The following is a 16,679-nucleotide window of genomic DNA, read 5'->3' on the forward strand; positions in this document are numbered from 1 at the left end:
AGAGGGGCTGACGGGAAGATGGGGGAGAGGGGCTGACGGGAAGATGGGGGAGAGGGGCTGACGGGAAGATGGGGGAGAGGGCTGACGGGAAGATGGGGGAGAGGGGCTGACGGGAAGATGGGGGAGAGTGGCTGACGGGAAGAAGGGGGAGAGGACATTAAGGGAAGATGGGGGAGAGGACATTAAGGGAAGATGGGGGAGAGGACATTAAGGGAAGATGGGGGAGAGGACATTAAGGGAAGATGGGGGAGAGGACATTAAAGGAAGATGGGGGAGAGGGGCTGACGGGAAGATGGGGGAGAGGGGCTGACGGGAAGAAGGGGGAGAGGGGCTGACGGGAAGAAGGGGGAGAGGGGCTGACGGGAAGAAGGGGGAGAGGGGCTGACGGGAAGAAGGGGGAGAGGGGCTGACGGGAAGAAGTGGGAGAGGGGCTGACGGGAAGAAGGGGGAGAGGGGCTGACGGGAGAGAGGGGCTGACGGGAGAGAGGGGCTGACGGGAAGAAGGGGGAGAGGGGCTGACGGGAAGAAGGGGGAGAGGGGCTGACGGGAAGAAGGGGGAGAGGGGCTGACGGTCAGATGGGGGAAGGGGCTGACGGTTAGATGGGGGAAGGGGCTGACTAGAAGAAGGGGAGGGGCTGAAGGGAAGATGATTGAGAGGGGCCGAAGGGAAAAAGGGATAGGGGCCGAAGGGAAGAAGTGTAGAGTGGCTGTCGGGAAGATGGGGGATTGGCACTGACGAGAATTGGGGGGAAGGCTGTTGGATAGAAGGGGAGGGTGCTGACGGAAAGAAGGGGAGGGTGCTGACGGAAAGAAGGGGAGGGTGCTGACGGAAAGAAGGGGAGGGTGCTGACAAAGAAGGGGAGGGTGCTGACGGAAAGAAGGGGAGGGTGCTGACGGAAAAAAGGGGAGGGTACTGTTGGGAAGAAGGGGGAGAGGGGCTGATGGGAAGAAGGGGAGAGGGGCTGATGGGAAGAAGGGGAAGAGGGGCTGATGGGAAGAAGGGGAGAGGGGATGTCAGAAAGGGGAAGGGGCCTGTCGGGAAGAAGGCGGAGGGGCTGTCGGTAGAAGGGGGTGGGGCTGTCGGGAGGAAGGCGGAGAGGGGCTGACGGGATGAAGGGGACAGAGGCTGACGGGAATAAGGTGACAGGAGTCGAGGGAGAAGGGGAGATGGACTGTCGGGAAGAAGGTGAAAAGGGGCTTAGGGAGAAGGGGAGAGGGCTGTCGGGAAGAAAGGGAGAGGTGCTGACGGAAAGAAGGGAGAGGGGCTGTCAGGAAGAAGGGTGTGGGGCTGATGGGAAGAAGGGGGTGTGGGTCTGTCGTGAAGAAGGCGGAGAGGGGCTGACGGGATGAAGGGGGAGAGGGGCTAACGGGAAGAAGGGGGAGAGGGGCTAATGGGAAGAAGGGGGAGAGGGGCTAAGGGGGAGAGGGGCTAAAGGGAAGAAGGGGAGAGGGGCTAAAGGGAAGAAGGGGGAGAGTGGCTAACGGGAAGAAGGGGGAGAGGGGCTAAGGGGGAGAGGGGCTAAAGTGAAGAAGGGGAAGGGGCCTGTCGGGAAGAAGGCGGAGGGGCTGTCGGAAGAAGTGGGTGGGGCTGTCGGGAGGAAGGCGGAGAGGGGCTGACGGGATGAAGGGGACAGAGGCTGACGGGAATAAGGTGACAGGAGTCGAGGGAGAAGGGGAGATGTACTTTCGGGAAGAAGGGGAGAGGGGCTGACGGGATGAAGGGGGAGAGGGGCTAACGGGAAGAAGGGGGAGAGGGGCTAATGGGAAGAAGGGGGAGAGGGGCTAAGGGGGAGAGGGGCTAAAGGGAAGAAGGGGGAGAGGGGCTAAAGGGAAGAAGGGGGAGAGTGGCTAACGGGAAGAAGGGGGAGAGGGGCTAATGGGAAGAAGGGGGAGAGGGGCTAAGGGGGAGAGGGGCTAAAGTGAAGAAGGGGGAGAGGGGCTAAAGGGAAGAAGGGGGAGAGGGGCTAAAGGGAAGAAGGGAGAGAGGGGCTTACGGGAAGAAGGGGAGAGGGGTTAAAGCGAAGAGGGGGAGAGGGGCTAAAGCGAAGAGGGGGAGAGGGGCTGAGGGAGAAGGGGAGAGTGCTGAGGGAGAAGGGGAGAGTGCTGAGGGAGAAGGGGAGAGTGCTGAGGGAGAGGCGCTGAGGGAAAAATTGGAGATGGGATGTCTGGAGCAGGGATAAGGTGCTGAGGGGAAGATGGGGTAGGGGACTGGGGAGAGGAGCTGACAGAACGGAAGAGGGGCTTACGGAGAAGGGGGAGAGCGGCTTACGGGAAGAAGGGGGAGAGGGGATGACGGGAAGAAGGGGGAGAGGGGCTGACGGGAAGAAGGGGGAGAGGGGCTGACGGGAAGGGGGAGAGGGGCTGACGGGAAGAAGGGGGAGAGGGGCTGACGGGAAGAAGGGGGAGAGGGGCTGACGGGAAGAAGGGGGAGAGGGGCTGACGGTCAGATGGGGGAAGGGGCTGACGGTCAGATGGGGGAAGGGGCTGACTAGAAGAAGGGGAGGGGCTGAAGGGAAGATGAGTGAGAGGGGCCGAAGGGAAAAAGGGATAGGGGCCGAAGGGAAGAAGTGTAGAGTGGCTGTCGGGAAGATGGGGGATTGGCACTGACGAGAAGATGGGGGAGAGGCTGATGGATAGAAGGGGAGGGTGCTGACGGAAAGAAGGGGAGGGTGCTGACGGAAAGAAGGGGAGGGTGCTGACGGAAAGAAGGGGAGGGTGCTGATGGAAAGAAGGGGAGGGTGCTGACGGAAAGAAGGGGAGGGTGCTGACGGAAAAAGGGGAGGGTGCTGACGGAAAGAAGGGGAGGGTACTGTTGGGAAGAAGGGGGAGAGGGGCTTATGGGAAGAAGGGGAGAGGGGCTAAAGGGAAGAAGGGGAGAGGGGCTGAGGGAGAATGGGAGAGTGCTGAGGGAGAGGCGCTGAGGGAAAATGTGGAGATGGGATGACTGGAGAAGGGATAAGGTGCTGAGGGGAAGATGGGGTAGGGGACTGAAGGGAAGAAGGGGGAGAGGTGCTCTCCTGAAGAAGGGGAGAGGGGCTCTCCTGAAGAAGGGGAGAGGGGCTCTCCTGAAGAAGGGGAGAGGGGCTGGGGATGGGGATAGTCTGAGGGAGGAGGAGAGGGGTTGTTGGGAAGGAGGGGAGAGGGGCTGTCATCAAGAATGGGGAGAGGAGCTGATGGGAAGAAGGGGACGGGCTGAGGGAGAAGGGGAGAGGGCCTATTAGGAAGAAGGGGAAAGGGGCTGACTGTTAGATGGGGGTAGGGGCTGAATGGAAGAAGAGGAGGGGCTGAAGGGAAGAAGAAGGATAGGGGCTGAAGGGAAGAAGAGGGATAGGGGCTGAAGGGAAGAAGAGGGATAGGGGCTGGGGAAGAAGAGGGATAGGGGCTGAAGGGAAGAAGAGGGATAGGGGCTGAAGGGAAGAAGAGGGATAGGGGCTGAAGGGAAGAAGAGGGATAGGGGCTGGGGAAGAAGAGGGATAGGGGCTGAAGGGAAGAAGAGGGATAGGGGCTGAAGGGAAGAAGAGGGATAGGGGCTGAAGGGAAGAAGAAGGATTGCCATTGATGGGGGAGAGGGCTGATGGATAGAAGGTGAAGTGCTGATGGGAAGAAGGGAGAGAGGCTCTCAGGAAGAAGGGTGTGGGACTGATGGGAAGAAGGGGGAGTGGGTCTGTCGTGAAGAAGGCGGAGGGGGCTGACGCGATGAAGGGGACAGAGGCAGACGGGAAGAAGGGGACAAGAGTTGAGGGAGATGGGGAGAGGGACTGAGGGGAGAAAGGGGGAGGGGGTGAGGAGAGGAAGGGGCAGAGGGGCTTGATGGGGGAGGGGGGCATGACGGGGAGGGGGGCTTGACGGGGGAGGGGGGGTTTGACGGGGGAGGGGGGCTTGACGGGGGAGTGGGGGCTTGACGGGGGAGAAGGAGAGAGGAGCTTTTGGGAAGGAGGGGAGAGGACTGATGAGAAGAAGGGGGAATGGGAGAGAAGCTGACGGGGAAGGGGAGAGAGGTTGTCGGGATGAAGGGGAGAGAGGTTGTCGGGATGAAGGGGAGAGGGGCTGTCGGGATGAAGGGGAGAGGGGCTGTCGGGATGAAGGGAAGAGGGGCTGTCGGGATGAAGGGGAGAGAGGCTCTCGGGATGAAGGGGAGAGGGGCTGTCGGGATGAAGGGGAGAGGGGCTGTCGGGATGAAGGGGAGAGGGGCTGTCGGGATGAAGGGGAGAGGGGCTGTCGGGATGAAGGGGAGAGGGGCTGTCGGGATGAAGGGGAGAGGGGCTGACGGGATGAAGGGGAGAGGGGCTGACGGGATGGGGAGAGGGGCTGTCGGGATGAAGGGGAGAGGGCCTGTCGGGATGAAGGGGAGAGGGGCTGTCGGGATGAAGGGGAGAGGGGCTGTCGGGATGAAGGGGAGAGGGGCTGTCGGGATGAAGGGGAGAGGGGCTGTCGGGATGAAGGGGAGAGGGGCTGTCGGGATGAAGGGGAGCGGGGCTGTCGGGATGAAGGGGAGAGGGGCTGTCGGGATGAAGGGGAGAGGGGCTGTCGGGATGAAGGGGAGAGGGGCTGTCGGGATGAAGGGGAGAGGGGCTGTCGGGATGAAGGGGAGAGGGGCTGTCGGGATGAAGGGGAGAGGGGCTGTCGGGAATAAGGTGACAGGAGTCGAGGGAGAAGGGGAGATGTACTTTCGGGAAGAAGGGAGAGAGGGGCTAAAGGGAAGAAGGGGGAGAGGGGCTTACGGGAAGAAGGGGGGAGAGGGGCTAAAGGGAAGAAGGGGGAGAGGGGCTAAAGGGAAGAAGAGAGAGAGGGGCTTACGGGAAGAAGGGGGAGAGGGGCTAAAGGGAAGAAGGGAGAGGGGCTAAAGGGAAGAAGAGAGAGAGGGGCTTACGGGAAGAAGGGGGAGAGGGGCTAAAGGGAAGAAGGGAGAGGGGCTAAAGGGAAGAGGGGGAGAGGGGCTGATGGGAAGAAGGGGAAGAGGGGCTGATGGGAAAAAGGGGAGAGGGGATGTCAGAAAGGGGAAGGGGCCTGTCGGGAAGAAGGCGGAGGGGCTGTCGGGAGGAAGGCGGAGAGGGGCTGACGGGATGAAGGGGACAGAGGCTGACGGGAATAAGGTGACAGGAGTCGAGGGAGAAGGGGAGATGTACTTTCGGGAAGAAGGGGGAGAGGGGCTAACGGGAAGGAGGGGCTAAAGGGAAGAAGGGGGAGAGGGGCTAAAGGGAAGAAGGGGGGAGAGGGGCTAAAGGGAAGAAGGGGTAGAGGTGCTTACGGGAAGAAGGGGGAGAGGGGCTAAAGGGAAGGAGAGGGGCTAAAGGGAAGAGGGGGAGAGGGGCTGAGGGAGAAGGGGAGTGTGCTGAGGGAGAAGGGGAGAGTGCTGAGGGAGAGGCACTGAGGTAAAAATTGGAGATGGGATGTCTGGAGAAGGGATAAGGTGCTGAGGTGAAGATGGGGTAGGGGACTGGGGAGAGGAGCTGATAGAATGGAAGAGGGGCTTACGGAGAAGGGGGAGAGGGGCTTACGGGAAGAAGGGGAAGAGGGGCTTATGGGAAGAAGGGGAGAGGGGCTGAGGGAGAATGGGAGAGTGCTGAGGGAGAGGCGCTGAGGGAAAATGTGGAGATGGGATGTCTGGAGAAGGGATAAGGTGCCGAGGGGAAGATGGGGTAGGGGACTGAAGGGAAGAAGGGGAGAGGGGCTCTCCTGAAGAAGGGGAGAGGGGCTGGGGATGGGGATAGTCTGAGGGAGGAGGAGAGGGGTTGTTGGGAAGGAGGGGAGAGGGGCTGTCATCAAGAAGGGGGAGAGGAGCTGATGGGAAGAAGGGGAAGGGCTGAGGGAGAAGGGGAGAGGGCCTATTAGGAAGAAGGGGAAAGGGGCTGACAGATGGGGGTAGGGGCTGAATGGAAGAAGAGGAGGGGCTGAAGGGAAGAAGAAGGATAGGGGCTGAAGGGAAGAAGAGGGATAGGGGCTGAAGGGAAGAAGAGGGATAGGGGCTGGGGAAGAAGAGGGATAGGGGCTGAAGGGAAGAAGAGGGAAAGGGGCTGAAGGGAAGAAGAGGGATAGGGGCTGAAGGGAAGAAGAGGGATAGGGGCTGAAGGGAAGAAGGAGGATTGCCATTGATGGGGGGGAGGGCTGATGGATAGAAGGTGAAGTGCTGATGGGAAGAAGGGAGAGAGGCTCTCAGGAAGAAGGGTGTGGGACTGATGGGAAGAAGGGGGAGTGGGTCTGTCGTGAAGAAGGTGGAGGGGGCTGACGCGATGAAGGGGACAGAGGCAGACGGGAAGAAGGGGACAAGAGTTGAGGGAGATGGGGAGAGGGAATGAGGGGAGAAAGGGGGAGGGGGTGAGGAGAGGAAGGGGCAGAGGGGCTTGATGGGGGAGGGGGGCTTGACGGGGAGGGGGGCTTGACGGGGGAGGGGGGGCTTGACGGGGGAGGGGGGCTTGACGGGGGAGGGGGGCTTGACGGGGGAGGGGGGGCTTGACGGGGGAGAAGGAGAGAGGATCTTTTGGGAAGGAGGGGAGAGGAGCTTTTTGGAAGGAGGGGAGAGGACTGATGAGAAGAAGGGGGAATGGGAGAGAAGCTGACGGGGAAGGGGAGAGAGGTTGTCGGGATGAAGGGGAGAGGGGCTGTCGGGATGAAGGGGAGAGGGGCTGTCGGGATGAAGGGGAGAGGGGCTGTCGGGATGAAGGGGAGAGGGGCTGTCGGGATGAAGGGGAGAGGGGCTGTCGGGATGAAGGGGAGAGGGGCTGTCGGGATGAAGGGGAGAGGGGCTGTCGGGATGAAGGGGAGAGGGGCTGTCGGGATGAAGGGGAGAGGGGCTGTCGGGATGAAGGGGAGAGGGGCTGTCGGGATGAAGGGGAGAGGGGCTGTCGGGATGAAGGGGAGAGGGGCTGTCGGGATGAAGGGGAGAGGGGCTGTCGGGATGAAGGGGAGAGGGGCTGTCGGGATGAAGGGGAGAGGGGCTGTCGGGATGAAGGGGAGAGGGGCTGTCGGGATGAAGGGGAGAGGGGCTGTCGGGATGAAGGGGAGAGGGGCTGTCGGGATGAAGGGGAGAGGGGCTGTCGGGATGAAGGGGAGAGGGGCTGTCGGGATGAAGGGGAGAGGGGCTGTCGGGATGAAGGGGAGAGGGGCTGTCGGGATGAAGGGGAGAGGGGCTGTCGGGATGAAGGGGAGAGGGGCTGTCGGGATGAAGGGGAGAGGGGCTGTCGGGATGAAGGGGAGAGGGGCTGTCGGGATGAAGGGGAGAGGGGCTGTCGGGATGAAGGGGAGAGGACATTAAGGGAAGATGGGAGAGGGGACATTAAGGGAAGATGGGGAGGGGACATTAAGGGAAGATGGGGAGGGGACATTAAGGGAAGATGGGGAGGGGACATTAAGGGAAGATGGGGGAGAGGGGCTGACGGGAAGATGGGGGAGAGGGGCTGACGGGAAGATGGGGGAGAGGGGCTGACGGGAAGATGGGGGAGAGGGGCTGACGGGAAGATGGGGAGAGGGGCTGACGGGAAGATGGGGGCGAGGGGCTGACGGGAAGATGGGGGAGAGGGGCTGGGGAAGATGGGGGAGAGGGGCTGATGGGAAGAAGGTGGAGGGGGTGAGGGGAGGAAGGGGCAGAGGGGCTTGACGGGGGAGGGGGACTTGACGGGGGAGGGGGACTTGACGGGGGAGGGGGGCTTGACGGGGGAGGGGGGCTTAACGGGGAGGTGGGCTTGACGGGGAGGGGGTGCTTGACGGGGGAGAAGGAGAGAGGAGCTTTTGGGAAGGAGGGGAGAGGAGCTTTTTGGAAGGAGTGGAGAGGACTGATGAGAAGAAGGGGGAATGGGAGAGAAGCTGACGGGGAAGGGGAGAGAGGTTGTCGGGATGAAGGGGAGAGGGGTTGTCGGGATGAAGGGGAGAGGGGCTGTCGGGATGAAGGGGAGAGGGGCTGTCGGGATGAAGGGGAGAGGGGCTGTCGGGATGAAGGGGAGAGGGGCTGTCGGGATGAAGGGGAGAGGGGCTGTCGGGATGAAGGGGAGAGGGGCTGTCGGGATGAAGGGGAGAGGGGCTGTCGGGATGAAGGGGAGAGGGGCTGTCGGGATGAAGGGGAGAGGGGCTGTCGGGATGAAGGGGAGAGGGGCTGTCGGGATGAAGGGGAGAGGGGCTGTCGGGATGAAGGGGAGAGGGGCTGTCGGGATGAAGGGGAGAGGGGCTGTCGGGATGAAGGGGAGAGGGGCTGTCGGGATGAAGGGGAGAGGGGCTGTCGGAATGAAGGGGAGAGGGGCTGTCGGGATGAAGGGGAGAGGGGCTGTCGGGATGAAGGTGAGAGGGGCTGTCGGGATGAAGGGGAGATGGGCTGTCGGGATGAAGGGGAGAGGGGCTGTCGGGATGAAGGGGAGAGGGGCTGTCGGGATGAAGGGGAGAGGGGCTGTCGGGATGTAGGGGAGAGGGGCTGTCGGGATGAAGGGGAGAGGGGCTGTCGGGATGTAGGGGAGAGGGGCTGTCGGGATGAAGGGGAGAGGGGCTGACAGTAGAAGGGGAGAGGACATTAAGGGAAGATGGGGGTGGGGACATTAAGGGAAGATGGGGAGGGGACATTAAGGGAAGATGGGGGAGGGGACATTAAGGGAAGATGGGGAGAGGGGCTGACGGGAAGATGGGGGAGAGGGGCTGACGTGAAGATGGGGGAGAGGGGCTGACGGGAAGATGGGGGTGAGGGGCTGACGGGAAGATGGGGGAGAGGGGCTTACGGGAAGATGGGGGCGTGGGGCTGACGGGAAGATGGGGGAGAGGGGCTGGGGAAGATGGGGGAGAGGGGCTGATGGGAAGAAGGGGGAGGGGACATTAAGGGAAGATGGGGAGGGGACATTAAGGGAAGATGGGGGGGACATTAAGGGAAGATGGGGGGGACATTAAGGGAAGATGGGGAGGGGACATTAAGGGAAGATGGGGGAGGGGACATTAAGGGAAGATGGGGGAGAGGGGCTGACGGGAAGATGGGGAGAGGGGCTGACGGGAAGATGGGGGAGAGGGGCTGACGGGAAGATGGGGGAGAGGGGCTGACGGGAAGATGGGGGAGAGGGGCTGACGGGAAGATGGGGGAGAGGGGCTGACGGGAAGATGGGGGAGAGGGGCTGACGGGAAGATGGGGGAGAGTGGCTGACGGGAAGAAGGGGGAGAGGACATTAAGGGAAGATGGGGGAGAGGACATTAAGGGAAGATGGGGGAGAGGACATTAAGGGAAGATGGGGGAGAGGACATTAAGGGAAGATGGGGGAGAGCACATTAAGGGAAGATGGGGGAGAGGGGCTGACGGGAAGAAGGGGGAGAGGGGCTGACGGGAAGAAGGGGGAGAGGGGCTGACGGGAAGAAGGGGGAGAGGTGCTGACGGGAAGAAGGGGGAGAGGGGCTGACGGGAAGAAGGGGGAGATGGGCTGACGTGAGAGAGGGGCTGACGGGAGATAGGGGCTGACGGGAAGAAGGGGGAGAGGGGCTGACGGGAAGAAGGGGGAGAGGGGCTGACGGGAAGAAGTGGGAGAGGAGCTGACGGGAAGAAGGGGGAGAGGGGCTGACGGGAAGAAGGGGGAGAGGGGCTGACGGGAAGAAGGGGGAGAGGGGCTGACGGTCAGATGGGGGAAGGGGCTGACGGTCAGATGGGGGAAGGGGTTGACTAGGAGAAGGGGAGGGGCTGAAGGGAAGATGATTGAGAGGGGCCGAAGGGAAAAAGGGATAGGGGCCGAAGGGAAGAAGTGTAGAGTGGCTGTCGGGAAGATGGGGGATTGGCACTGACGAGAAGATGGGGGGAAGTCTGTTGGATAGAAGGGGAGGGTGCTGACGGAAAGAAGGGGAGGGTGCTGACGGAAAGAAGGGGAGGGTGCTGACGGAAAGAAGGGGAGGGTGCTGACGGAAAGAAGGGGAGGGTGCTGACGGAAAGAAGGGGAGGGTGCTGACGGAAAGAAGGGGAGGGTGCTGACGGAAAGAAGGGGAGGGTGCTGACGGAAAGAAGGGGAGGGTGCTGACGGAAAGAAGGGGAGGGTGCTGACTAGAAGAAGGGGAGGGGCTGAAGGGAAGATGAGTGAGAGGGGCCGAAGGGAAAAAGGGATAGGGGCCGAAGGGAAGAAGTGTAGAGTGGCTGTCGGGAAGATGGGGGATTGGCACTGACGAGAAGATGGGGGAGAAGGCTGATGGATAGAAGGGGAGGGTGCTGATGGAAAGAAGGGGAGGGTGCTGACGGAAAGAAGGGGAGGGTGCTGACGGAAAGAAGGGGAGGGTGCTGACGGAAAGAAGGGGAGGGTGCTGACGGAAAGAAGGGGAGGGTGCTGACGGAAAAAGGGGAGGGTGCTGACGGAAAGAAGGGGAGGGTACTGTTGGGAAGAAGGGGGAGAGGGGCTGATGGGAAGAAGGGGAAGAGGGGCTGATGGGAAGAAGGGGAAGAGGGGCTGATGGGAAGAAGGGGAAGAGGGGCTGATGGGAAGAAGGGGAGAGGGGATGTCAGAAAGGGGAAGGGGCCTGTCGGGAAGAAGGCGGAGGGGCTGTCGGTAGAAGGGGGTGGGGCTGTCGGGAGGAAGGCGGAGAGGGGCTGACGGGATGAAGGGGACAGAGGCTGACGGGAATAAGGTGACAGGAGTCGAGGGAGAAGGGGAGATGGACTGTCGGGAAGAAGGTGAAAAGGGGCTTAGGGAGAAGGGGAGAGGACTGTCGGGAAGAAGGGGAGAGGGCTGTCGGGAAGAAAGGGAGAGGGGCTGACGGGAAGAAGGGAGAGGGGCTGTCAGGAAGAAGGGTGTGGGGCTGATGGGAAGAAGGGGGTGTGGGTCTGTCGTGAAGAAGGCGGAGAGGGGCTGACGGGATGAAGGGGACAGAGACAGATGGGTAGAAGGGGACAGGAGTTGAGGGAGATGGGGAGAGGGACTGTCGGGAAGAAGGGGGAGAGGGGCTAACGGGAAGAAGGGGGAGAGGGGTTAATGGGAAGAAGGGGGAGAGGGGCTAAAGGGAAGAAGGGGGAGAGGGGCTAAAGGGAAGAAGGGGGAGAGGGGCTAAAGGGAAGAAGGGAGAGAGGGGCTTACGGGAAGAAGGGGGAGAGGGGCTAAAGCGAAGAGGGGGAGAGGGGCTGATGGAGAAGGGGTGAGTGCTGAGGGAGAAGGGGAGAGTGCTGAGGGAGAAGGGGAGTGTGCTGAGGGAGAAGGGGAGAGTGCTGAGGGAGAGGCGCTGAGGGAAAAATTGGAGATGGGATGTCTGGAGCAGGGATAAGGTGCTGAGGGGAAGATGGGGTAGGGGACTGGGGAGAGGAGCTGACAGAACGGAAGAGGGGCTTACGGAGAAGGGGGAGAGCGGCTTACGGGAAGAAGGGGGAGAGGGGCTGACGGGAAGAAGGGGGAGAGGGGCTGACGGGAAGAAGGGGGAGAGGGGCTGACGGGAAGAAGGGGGAGAGGGGCTGACGGGAAGAAGGGGGAGAGGGGCTGACGGGAAGAAGGGGGAGAGGGGCTGACGGTCAGATGGGGGAAGGGGCTGACGGTCAGATGGGGGAAGGGGCTGACTAGAAGAAGGGGAGGGGCTGAAGGGAAGATGAGTGAGAGGGGCCGAAGGGAAAAAGGGATAGGGGCCGAAGGGAAGAAGTGTAGAGTGGCTGTCGGGAAGATGGGGGATTGGCACTGACGAGAAGATGGGGGAGAAGGCTGATGGATAGAAGGGGAGGGTGCTGATGGAAAGAAGGGGAGGGTGCTGACGGAAAGAAGGGGAGGGTGCTGACGGAAAGAAGGGGAGGGTGCTGACGGAAAGAAGGGGAGGGTGCTGACGGAAAAAGGGGAGGGTACTGTTGGGAAGAAGGGGGAGAGGGGCTGATGGGAAGAAGGGGAAGAGGGGCTGATGGGAAGAAGGGGAAGAGGGGCTGATGGGAAGAAGGGGAAAGGGGATGTCAGAAAGGGGAAGGGGCCTGTCGGGAAGAAGGCGGAGGGGCTGTCGGAAGAAGTGGGTGGGGCTGTCGGGAGGAAGGCGGAGAGGGGCTGACGGGATGAAGGGGACAGAGGCTGACGGGAATAAGGTGACAGGAATCGAGGGAGAAGGGGAGATGTACTGTCGGGAAGAAGGGGGAGAGGGGCTTATGGGAAGAAGGGGAGAGGGGCTAAAGGGAAGAAGGGGAGAGGGGCTGAGGGAGAATGGGAGAGTGCTGAGGGAGAGGCGCTGAGGGAAAATGTGGAGATGGGATGTCTGGAGAAGGGATAAGGTGCCGAGGGGAAGATGGGGTAGGGGACTGAAGGGAAGAAGGGGGAGAGGTGCTCTCCTGAAGAAGGGGAGAGGGGATGGGGATAGTCTGAGGGAGGAGGAGAGGGGTTGTTGGGAAGGAGGGGAGAGGTGCTGTCATCAAGAAGGGGGAGAGGAGCTGATGGGAAGAAGGGGAAGGGCTGAGGGAGAAGGGGAGAGGGCCTATTAGGAAGAAGGGGAAAGGGGCTGACTGTTAGATGGGGGTAGGGGCTGAATGGAAGAAGAGGAGGAGCTGAAGGGAAGAAGAGGGATAGGGGCTGAAGGGAAGAAGAGGGATAGGGGCTGGGGAAGAAGAGGGATAGGGGCTGAAGGGAAGAAGAGGGATAGGGGCTGAAGGGAAGAAGAGGGATAGGGGCTGAAGGGAAGAAGAGGGATAGGGGCTGAAGGGAAGAAGAGGGATAGGGGCTGAAGGGAAGAAGAGGGATAGGGGCTGAAGGGAAGAAGAGGGATAGGGGCTGAAGGGAAGAAGAGGGATAGGGGCTGAAGGGAAGAAGAGGGATAGGGGCTGACGGGAAGAAGGAGGATTGCCATTGATGGGGGAGAGGGCTGGGATAGAAGGTGAAGTGCTGATGGGAAGAAGGGAGAGAGGCTCTCAGGAAGAAGGGTGTGGGACTGATGGGAAGAAGGGGAAGTGGGTCTGTCGTGAAGAAGGTGGAGAGGGGCTGACGGGATGAAGGGGACAGAGGCTGATGGGAAGAAGGGGACAGGAGTTGAGAGAAAAGGGGAGAGGGACTGTCAGGAAGAAGGGGGAGAGGGGCTAACGGGAAGAAGGGGAGAGGGGCTAAAGGGAAGAAGGGGGAGAGGGGCTTACGGGAAGGGGGAGAGGGGTTAAAGGGAAGTAGAGGGGTTAAAGGGAAGGAGAGGGGCTAAAGGGAAGAAGGGAGAGAGGCTAAAGGGAAGAAGGGGGAGAGGGGCTAAAGGGAAGAAGGGGGAGAGGGGCTAAAGGGAAGAAGGGGGAGAGGGGCTAAAGGGAAGAAGGGGGAGAGGGGCTAAACGGAAAAAGTGGAGAGGGGCTGAGGGAGAAGGGGAGAGTGCTGAGGGAGAGGTGCTGAGGGAAAAATTGGAGATGGGATGTCTGGAGAAGCGATAAGGTGCTGAGGGGAAGATGGGGTAGGGGACTGAAGGGAAGAAGGGGGAGAGGTTCAGTCCTGAAGAAGGGGAGAGTGGCTGGGGATGGGGATGGGGATGGTCTGAGGGAGAAGAGGAGAAAGGTTGTTGGGAAGGAGGAGAGAGGGGCTGTCATCAAGAAGGGGGAGAGGAGATGATGGGAAGAAGGGGGAACGGGTAGAGGTGCTGTCGAGAATAAGGGGGAATAGTGCTGGGGAAGAAGGGGAAGGGCTGAGGGAGAAGGGGAGAGGGCCTGTAGGGAAGAAGGGGAAAGGGGCTTACTGTTAGATGGGGGAAGGGGCTGACTGGAAGGAGGGGCTGAAAGGAAGATGCGTGAGAGGGGCTGAAGGGAAGAAGAGGTATAGGGGCTGAAGGGTAGAGTGGCGGACAGGAAGAAGGGAGTGAAGGGCTGAGGGAAGAAGGGGGATTGCCATTTACAGGGGAGAGGACTGATGGATAGAAGGTGACGGGCTGATGGGAAAAGGTGAGAGTGCTGACAGAAAGAAGGTGAGGGTACTGTTGGGAAGAAGGGGTGAGGGTCTGACCGGAAGAAGGGGGAGAGGGGCTGACAGGAAGAACGGGGAGAGGGGCTGACGGGGAGAAGGGGAGAGTGGTTAACGGGAAGAATTGGGAGAGGGGCTAAAGGGGAGAGGGGCTGAGGGTGAATTGGAGAGGTGCTGTCGGGAAGAAGGGGTGAGGGGCTGTCTGGAGAAGGGAGAGGGGCTGTCGGGAAGAATGGGGAGAGGCTGAAGGGAAGAAAAGGGATAGGGGCTGAAGGGAAGAAGGGTAGAGAGGCTGACGGGAAAAAGGGGGCGAAGGGCTGAGGGTAGAAGGGGGGATTGGCACTGACGGGAAGAAGGGGGAGAGTGCTGATGGATAGAAGGGAACAGGGACTCACAGGAAGAAGGGGAGAGTACTGTTGGGAAGAAGGGGGAGAGGGTTTAAAGGGAAGAAGGAAGAAGGGGAGAGGGGCTGAGGGTGAATTGGAGAGGGGGTGTCGGGAAGAAGGGAGAGGGGCTGTCAGGAAGAAGTGGGAGTGGGTCTGTCGTGAAGAAGGCGGAGAGGGGCTGACAGGATGAAAGGGACAGAGGCTGACGGGAAGAAGGGGACAGGAGTTGAGGGAGAAGGGGAGATGGACTGTCGGGAAGAAGGGGGAGAGGGGCTTAGGGAGAAGGGGAGAGGTGCTAAAGGGAAGAAGGGGAGAGGGGCTGATGTGATGAAGTGGACTGGGGCTATCGGGTAGAAGGGGGAGGGGGGCTGGCGGGGAGGGGGGCTGGCGGGGAGGGGGACTGGCGGGGAGGGGGGCTGGCGGGGAGGGGGACTGGCGGGGAGGGGGGCTGGCGGGGAGGGGGGCTGGCGGGGAGGGGGGCTGGCGGGGAGGGGGGCTGGCGGGGAGGGGGGCTGGCGGGGAGGGGGGCTGGCGGGGAGGGGGGCTGGCGGGGAGGGGGGCTGGCGGGGAGGGGGGCTGGCGGGGAGGGGGGCTGGCGGGGAGGGGGGCTGGCGGGGAGGGGGGCTGGCGGGGAGGGGGGCTGGCGGGGAGGGGGGCTGGCGGGGAGGGGGGCTGGCGGGGAGGGCAAGATGAGAGGTGATGTCGTGAAGAAGGGGGCGAGAGGCTGATGGGAGGGAGAGGGGCTGAGGTTTACAGGGGCTGGAGGGAGAGGAGAGATCAGGAGTTGTGAGGAAGAGAGAGAAGTGTAAAGGAAGAGGAAAGGAAAGGGAACAGAAGAGACCAAGACCTGGGTGGGAGAAATGGTGGGGGAGGGGGTGGGTTGGGACAGGATGGAGTGGGTGAATCAGGGAGGGATGTGTATTGGAGAAGGGGTGGTGGGGACAGAATGGGATATTTTATCAGGGAAGTGGTTGTGTCACAGAGGGTTGGGTGGGAATGGCATGACAGTGGGATGAAAGTGGTGGGGTCGGGATGGGTTGAGTATCTCACTGAGGAGTAGGTTGGGATGGGATGGGTATATCGCTATGATGACAGTGGGGACAGGATGGGGTGGGTGTATCACTGAGAGGTGGGTGTGGACAGGACGGGGTGGGTGGGGATTGGATGGGTGGATGGTATGGGGTGGGTGTATCACTAAGGGGTGGGTGGGGATGGGACAGGGTGGATGGGATGGGGTGGTTGTATCACTGAGAGGTGTTTGTGGACAGGACGGGGTGGGTGGAGATGGGATAGGGTGGATGGTATGGGTGGGTGTATCACTAAGGGGTGGGTGGGGATGGGTTAGGGTGGATGGAATGGAGTAGGTGTATCACTGAGGGTTGGGTGGGGATGGGATAGGGTGGGTGGGATGGGGTGGGTGTATTATTGAGAGGTGGGTGGGGACAGGATGGGGTGGGTATATCACTGAGGGTTGGGTCGGGACAGGAGAGGGTGGATGGGATGGGTGGGTGCATCACTGAGGGGTGGGTGGGTGTGTGGGGACAGGATGGGGTGGATGGGCTGGGGATGGAAGAGGGTGGATGGAATGGGTGTGTCACTGAAGGGTGGGTGGGGACGGGAGAGGGTGGATGAGATGAGGTTGGTGTATCACTGAGGGGTGGGTAGGGACGGGAGAGGGTGGATGGGATGGGTGGATGGGATGGGTGGGTGTATCACTGAGAGGTGGGTGGGTGGGGACGGGAGAGGGTGGATGGGATGGGGACGGGAGAGGGTGGATGGGATGGGGACGGGAGAGGGTGGATGGGGTGGGTGTTTGCCAAGGCTGCTCCCTTATGCCATTTCTTTACTGTAGGAGAACAAGTTGAAGTTCTCTGTGTACCTTGAAAAGGAGAACAAGGTAAAGATCAACCCCAACTCCATGTTCGATGTGCAGGTCAAAAGAATACATGAATATAAACGGCAACTGCTCAACTGCCTCCACATCATTACATTCTACAACCGTGAGTGCCGGCTGTCAACCTTGATTTATGACCTCTGACCCCAACTTAACCCAAGTGGTTTCCATTCCAACTCTCTGTCATTCCTTGCAGGGATAAAGAAGGAGCCCAACAAGCAATACACGCCTCGCACGATCATGATCGGGGGCAAGGTATGTCCCAGCACAGGCGGCTGCTGCTGGCTGCTGTGTGTGGCTAAGAGAAGATCAAACAATGCTCCACTTGTCTCATCGAGGCAGATGAGCTCAATGGCATCCTCTTTCCACTGTCTGTGGTCCTCTGCAGCCTGTCCCTGATAGGACGGTGTGGAGGGAGCTTCCCTCTGTGTCTGAAGGTGATTGGAGTTGGTGTAGCAGATAAGGGACAATAACAAACAAAACGAAGGGAAGCTCACAAGAAGCGGCCAGTGTGTGAGTGGCCCAGTGTAGGAGTGGAGAATTGGAGGCTTCGATGAGCAGAGGCTAAGGTCAGGGACTGCAAGA

General features: G+C 61.1%; 2 protein-coding genes across 2 annotated transcripts; both read right to left on the reverse strand.

The window, feature by feature from the left end:
• Positions 1-207: 207 nt before the first annotated feature.
• Positions 208-3,152, reverse strand: LOC138742034 (uncharacterized). The gene is made up of 7 exons (XM_069896225.1): positions 2,946-3,152; positions 2,442-2,858; positions 2,247-2,339; positions 1,484-1,757; positions 1,267-1,388; positions 619-1,172; positions 208-331 (listed from the first exon to the last, which is right to left on the reverse strand). Exons 1-7 carry the CDS (start codon positions 3,150-3,152, stop codon positions 208-210), a joined length of 1,791 nt encoding a protein of 596 aa, XP_069752326.1.
• Positions 3,153-3,245: 93 nt separating this feature from the next.
• On the reverse strand, positions 3,246-15,714 carry LOC138742035 (mucin-2-like). The gene is made up of 17 exons (XM_069896226.1): positions 15,666-15,714; positions 14,210-14,448; positions 13,750-13,950; positions 13,594-13,654; positions 12,171-12,985; positions 11,408-12,015; positions 11,260-11,352; positions 11,010-11,095; positions 9,286-10,879; positions 8,622-8,764; positions 7,375-7,870; positions 5,855-6,623; positions 5,476-5,712; positions 5,249-5,287; positions 5,061-5,167; positions 4,668-4,691; positions 3,246-4,047 (listed from the first exon to the last, which is right to left on the reverse strand). The coding sequence occupies exons 1-17, from the start codon at positions 15,712-15,714 to the stop codon at positions 3,246-3,248; spliced, it is 6,363 nt and encodes a 2,120-aa protein (XP_069752327.1).
• Between the last annotated feature and the right edge of the window lie 965 nt (positions 15,715-16,679).

The sequence above is a fragment of the Narcine bancroftii genome, chromosome 8 (genome assembly GCF_036971445.1).
Source record: "Narcine bancroftii isolate sNarBan1 chromosome 8, sNarBan1.hap1, whole genome shotgun sequence".
NCBI classification, from domain to species: domain Eukaryota; kingdom Metazoa; phylum Chordata; class Chondrichthyes; order Torpediniformes; family Narcinidae; genus Narcine; species Narcine bancroftii.

Coding starts and splice junctions, on each gene's coding strand:
- LOC138742034 (XM_069896225.1), bottom strand. CDS start 3,152: ATGACAGCCCCTCTCCCCTCCTTCCCAACAACCCCTCTCCTCCTCCCT. Junction 2,340..2,441: donor GCCCCTTCCCCCATCTGACC/GTCAGCCCCTCT, acceptor CCTTCCCGTCAG/CCCCTCTCCCCCTTCTTCCC. Junction 1,758..2,246: donor AGCCGCTCTCCCCCTTCTCC/GTAAGCCCCTCT, acceptor TCTTCCCATTAG/CCCCTCTCCCCCTTCTTCCC.
- LOC138742035 (XM_069896226.1), bottom strand. CDS start 15,714: ATGCACCCACCCATCCCATCCACCCTCTCCTGTCCCGACCCAACCCTC. Junction 13,655..13,749: donor ATCCATCAGTCCTCTCCCCT/GTAAATGGCAAT, acceptor TCTTCCCTTCAG/CCCCTCTCACGCATCTTCCT. Junction 11,353..11,407: donor CCCCTCTCCCCCTTCTTCCC/GTCAGCCCCTCT, acceptor TCTTCCCGTCAG/CCCCTCTCCCCCTTCTTCCC.